We start from the raw sequence: 6,077 nt of genomic DNA, 5'->3' as shown, positions 1-6,077 counted from the left end.
TTTTTTTTTTTTTTTTTTTTTTTTTTTTTTTTTTTTTTTTTTTTTTTTTTTTTTTTGGTTAGCATCATTTTCAAAAAAATTCCATTGAAATAACTTGTGGGTCTCAAGAACAAGATGGGTGTGTTTATTATTATGTGTTTATATGTCCTTTTTCCCTTCTTTCTCTTCCTCCTTCACGTGCAACATTCTGTAGATTTGTTCATCAAAACCCTTTAAAAACCCCATTTTTCTCATCATTTTCCATCTTTTTCAAATGGGTTTCACTTAAAATCAGTGATTTTGATCCAAAATCAAGAGAAAAATGGCATTAGAAGCTGTTGTTTTCTCTCAAGATCTTTACTCCTTGTTTGCTGGAGGCCTCAGCTTTGAATATCCTCAAATCCCTCATGATTTTCCCGAGAAACAAACAGAAAATCCGCCATTGGAGCTCGAATCAACAACACCAAACCCAGTTAAGCCAAGAAAACGACGACCCAAATCCCGCAAGAACAAACAAGAAATCGAGAATCAAAGAATGACCCACATCGCTGTTGAACGAAATCGAAGAAAACAGATGAATGAATATCTCTCTGTTCTTCGTTCTTTAATGCCAGATTCATATATTCAAAGAGTATCTTTCATTTTCCTTCATTTTCTTTCATTTTCCTTTTGATTTTCCTTTTGATTTTCCTTCTATCCAAACAGATTTCGAAATGGGTTCTTGTTATTTCAGGGAGATCAAGCTTCAATCGTTGGTGGAGCTATAAATTTCGTTAAGGAGTTAGAACAACAAGTTCAGTTTCTCTCAACAGATTCAAGTTCTTGTTCTTCTTGTTCTTCTTCATGTTCTTCATCTTCACAAACTCAGAGCTCCTCCATTGCTGATATTGAAGTAACAATGGTGGAAAATCATGCTAATTTGAAAATCAGATCAAAAAAACGACCAAAACAGGTCTTGAAAATTGTAGCTGGATTGCAAGCTCTGTTCCTCTCTGTTCTTCATCTCAATATCTCAACGATGAACCAAGTTGTTCATTACTGTCTCAGTGTTAAGGTTAGCCTATCGTATCACTGTGAAGAGTCGTTATTTCTAACCTGGTATCAAAGTCATGCTCTAAACTTAGCCAGGTCAATAGAATCCTTAGCAGTCATGACTATCGAATAAAGGGTGTACTTTGTTCGAGAATTCTAGAGGAGGAGTCGAGCCTCGATTAAGTGGGAGGTTGTTTGAGGGCTCCCATAGATCTCAGGGGAGGCTCTATAGTGTACTTTGTTGGAGAAGAGGATTGTTTGTTAATTTAGGGAATGATCATGGATTTACGAGTAAGGTTTCCATTGATATGAAGCCTTTTGGGAAGCCCAGAAGCAAAGAAATGAGAGCTTAGCTCAAAGTGGACAATATCATACCATTGTGGAGATTCGTAGTTTCTAACATGGTGTCAAAGTCATGCCCTTAATTTAGTCATGTCAATAGAATTCTCATATGTCGAACAAAGAAGTCGTTAGCCTAAAAAATGTGTACTTTGTTCGAGGACTTTAGAGAAGGAGTCGAGCCTCGATGAAGAGGAAGCTGTTTGAGGGCTCCATAGGCCTCCGGTGAGGCTCTATAGTGTACTTTATTTGAGGGAAGGATCGTTGAGGATTGTCCCGCATTGGCTAATTTAGAGAATAATCATGGGTTTATAAGAAATACATTTTTATAAGTACGAGGTCTTTTGGGGAAACACAAAACAAATTCGTTGTTTGAGAGCTTCATAGGCCTCAAGGGAGGCTTTATAGTGTACTTTGTTCGAGGGGGGTTCTAGAGAAGGAGTCGAACCTAGGGGAGGTTGTTCGAGGGCTCCATAGGCCTCAGGAGAGACTCTATACTTTTATGTTCAAAGTGGACAATATCGTATCATTACGGAGATTCGTGATTCCTAACCTAGTAAAGATTCATTTTTTTAATGTTTTTTGAAATGGGTTTATGTTTTTTTGGTTAAAAAAACGCTTGGATTTGTTGTTTGTAGGTTGAAGATGACTGCAAGCTGAGCTCTGTTGATGAAATTGCTTGTGCTCTACATCAGTTGCTTAGTAGAATCGAAGAGGAATCTGTTATGAACTGATAATTTGTGAAATTTGGTGTTGTTTTTGGATTGAACATTGTGTTCTAAGCTCAGTTCTTTCAATTTTTATGTTTAATTTCTGAAGAATTTGTAAATTTAATCAGTGGGTTTGTTCTTCGATGTTCTTGGAAGAAGGGAAAAAAAGCAGTTTTTCTCTGCAAATCTCCATGAAAAAAGGAGTTTGAATTGAAATTTTAAGGTCTGATTCAAATCTGAAAAGTGCCTTTTGGTTAAATGCTTCTGGTCTAGAATCAATGGGCTGTGAAGAAAAGTTGAAGTCCACTGGTATCCGTTATTCGTTCGTTTTGGCTTGTTATGTATTATTGTGTGTCTCGTGATTTTAAAATGTGTCTATTGTGGAGAGGATTTGGCCCTACTCTACCAGTGTCTCGCATTGTCTAGTGACTAGTTCTGATACCATTTGTAACAGTGTAAGCCCACCACTAGTAGATATTATCCGCTTTGGCTTGTTACGTACCATTGGTGACTGGAGACTGGTTTTGATACCATTTGTAACAGCCCAAGTCCACTAGATATTATCCATCGGTGACGGGAGACTGGCTCTGATACCATTTGTAACAGCTCAATCCCACCGTTAGTATATATTGTCTGCTTAGCTCGTTACGTATTACCGTCATCCTCATGATTTTAAAACGGGTATACTATGGAGAGGGTCTAACCCTACTTGGATCAGTGTCTCGCACTGTTTAGTGACTGGCTTTGATACCATTTGTAACAGCCCAAACCCACTTTTAGTAGATATTGTTCGTTTTGACTTGTTACGTACTATCAGTGACTGAAGACTGGCTCTAATACCATTTGTAACAGCCGAAGTCCAACATTAGTATGTTATCAACTTTGGCTTGTTACGTACCATCGGTGACTAGAGACTGGCTCTAATACCAATTGTAACAGTTCAAGCCCACCGTTAGTTGATATTGTCTGCTTAGCCCGTTACGCATCACCGTCATCCTCATGATTTTTAAACGCGTCTACTATGAGAGGGTCTAGCCCTACTCCGATTAGTGTCTCGCACTATTTGGTGACTGACTCTGATACCATTTGTAACAGCCCAAACCTACCTCTTGTAGATATTATTCGTTTTGGCTTGTTACACACCATCGGTGACTGAAGACTGGCTCTGATACCATTTGTAACAGCCCAAGTCCACCACTAGTAGATATTATCAGTTTTGGCTTGTTACGTACCATCGGTGACTGGAGACTGGCTCTGATACCAATTGTAACAGCCCAAGTCCACCGTTAGTGATATTGTCTACTTAGCCCGTTAGTATCACCGTCATCCTCATGATTTTAAAATGCGTCTACTATGGAGAGGGTCTAGCCCTACTCCGATCAGTGTCTCTCACTGTCTGGTGACTGACACTAATACCATTTGTAACAGCCTAAGCCCGTAGATATTATCCGTTTTGGCTTGTTATGTACCATTGGTGACTGGAGACTGGCTTTAATACTATTTGTAACAACCCATGTCCACCACTAGTAGATATTATTCACGTTCACTTGTTACGTATCACCGTTTGGTGACTAGAGACTGTCTCTAATACCATTTGTAACAGCTCAAGTCCATTACTAGAAGATATTATCTGCTTTAATTTGTTACGTACCACCGTTTGGTGACTGGAGACTGGCTCCGATACCATTTGTAACAACTCAAGCCTACCGCTAGTAGATATTGATTGCTTTGCCCCGTTACGTATCACTCACCTCACAGTTTAAAACGCATCTACTAGTTAGAGGTGACCACTATTCCAATTATGAGACAATACATTACGAGACAAAACAGACAATATTTGCTAGCGGTGGACACTACTCCAAATAATTAAATTATTTCTAAACGGTTAACGTATAATACGTTTATTTTTAATAAATCATCCTCACCTCATTTCAAACATGTTTATAGTTTTTAAAAAATATAAAATTAAACTAAAAAATTATTTATTTATTATTTTAAACAATTTATTTGTGGGTCATTTCTACAAATCTTAAAAGAAAAAGGGATAGGCTTCCAATAGACGAAAATAGCCTTAATGCTCAAAGGAAGTATTAGGGGTATTTTTGTCTTTTAGAAAAGATTCCACTTTTAACCTCTCTTCTTTGTCTTCATCCTATTGTTTTGTAGTGAAGAAATATAGCTTAAAAGATTCCAATTTTTTTTCTCTCTCATATCATTTTCAAACCCTTTTTGTTATTAATATTAATATTTTTATATATATTATTTTAAGAGAAACATATAAAAATAAATATAAAATGGTGAGGGTTTTATGTTTGTTGATACTAAGAAGAATACAAAAGAGCTTCATAGATTATGTTTTGTGCTTTATAGACATGTCAAATATTTCATTAAAAAACAACATTAATATGAACATTAATGTCTTTTTCATGTTTTTTCTTTTAAAAAGTGTGAAGTGAAAGATTGACTACTTAGGGCTAATGTAAATGAGTGAGAAATTGTGAGATCCCACGATCCCACATTGGTTGGGGAGGAGAATGAAACGCCCTTTATAAGAGTGTGAAAACTTTCTCTCTAATAGACGTGTTTTATAGTCTTGAGGGGAAGCCTGAAAGAGAGCCCAAAGAGGACAATATTTGCTCACAGTGGGCCTGGACCGTTACAAACGGTATCAGAGCCAGACATTGGGCGATGTGCCAGCGAGGAGGCTGAACCCTGAAGGGGGGTAGGTAGGAGTCGGTGTACCAACGAGGAGGCTGAGCCCTGAAGAGAGAGGGGGGGGGGGAGAGGGACACGAGGCGGTATGCCAACAAGGAGGCTGAGCCCTGAAGGGGAGTAGACACGAGGCGGTTTACCCAAGGGCCTCGAAGGGGGTAGACACAAAGTGGTGCGCCAGCAAGAATGCTGGGCCCTGAAGAAGGTCGATTTGGTAGGGGTCCCACATCAATTGGAGAAATGACTGAACGGGAGTAGACACGAGGCGGTGTGCCGGTGAGGAGGCTGGGCCCTGAAGGGGGGTAGACACGAGGCGGTGTGCCAACAAGAATGCTGGGCCCTAAAGGGGGTCGATTTGGTAGGGGTCCCACATCAATTGGAGAAATGACTAAAGGGGAGTAGACACGAGGCGGTGTGCAAGCAAGGAGGCTGAGCCTTAAAGGGAAGTAGACACGAGGCGGTGTGTCAGTAAGGACGCTGGATCCCAAAGAGGAGTGGATTGTGAGATCCAAGCCCAAAGAGGTGTCTGCTAGCAGTGGCATATGCAGCACCCTATGTCTCAGATTTGGACCAGAGTTTGGAATCTGAATTGGGCCTGACATACTCTAGCAAAATAAGCACGTCGTATACCTGTTAAGAGTGAAGACTATCCCGATAAACCACACATCTTCATTTATATATGGTATCGATTAATTCATGTACCAGATTATTTGATTTGTTTAAGAATGTTTTTATTTAGAAAAAATCAGCTGCTAATTTCTTTTGTGCTTCGTTATGACTATTATATAGCTGTGGGAAGGAAGATATTGATAACTATATATATCAACAAGGTGCACCTTCTTTTTCGGTAGCACAATCATAAAAACTCCATGGTTAAACGTGCTTTGTTTTCCTTAATAAAGAACAAAACATACTGAAAGAACTCGTGTTAGTCTATCGGGATAGTTTACACTCTTAGAAGTGAGGAGTAAGTACGTAACGTGACCATGTCGCAGGAAAATGCCGGGACCACCAGAAGCCCGACTTTCCTTTAAAGTCTTAATGTATCACGAGGGATGAACGTTTTAAATATAAAGTATGCAATTAAATTATTGAGGGAACATTACTATATATATGTTACCTAAATGAGAGACAGTTGAGTGGAAAACTTTGGGTTTTTTTTAGAATAATGTTTTGATTACAATAATAATGATTCTAATCAGCCCATTGATTTTTTTTATTCATGCATTTAGTTACATGTCTACACATTTTAGGGAACACTTGATTATTATGTTATGCTTTTTTTTTTTTTTTTTTTTTTCGGAA

The 6,077-nt window shown here is 38.6% G+C and overlaps 1 protein-coding gene across 1 annotated transcript; it reads left to right on the top strand.

The window, feature by feature from the left end:
• Window positions 1–75: 75 nt before the first annotated feature.
• On the top strand, window positions 76–2,303 carry LOC111444306 (transcription factor bHLH94-like). Its single transcript, XM_023082360.1, has 3 exons — window positions 76–610; window positions 713–1,033; window positions 1,989–2,303. The coding sequence occupies exons 1-3, from the start codon at window positions 302–304 to the stop codon at window positions 2,082–2,084; spliced, it is 726 nt and encodes a 241-aa protein (XP_022938128.1). The 5' UTR covers window positions 76–301; the 3' UTR covers window positions 2,085–2,303.
• The last annotated feature ends 3,774 nt before the right edge of the window (window positions 2,304–6,077 follow it).

Source organism: Cucurbita moschata, unplaced genomic scaffold (assembly GCF_002738365.1).
Source record: "Cucurbita moschata cultivar Rifu unplaced genomic scaffold, Cmos_1.0 Cmo_Scf00006, whole genome shotgun sequence".
NCBI lineage: Eukaryota > Viridiplantae > Streptophyta > Magnoliopsida > Cucurbitales > Cucurbitaceae > Cucurbita > Cucurbita moschata.
This window is presented reverse-complemented; position numbering and strand designations above follow the sequence as displayed.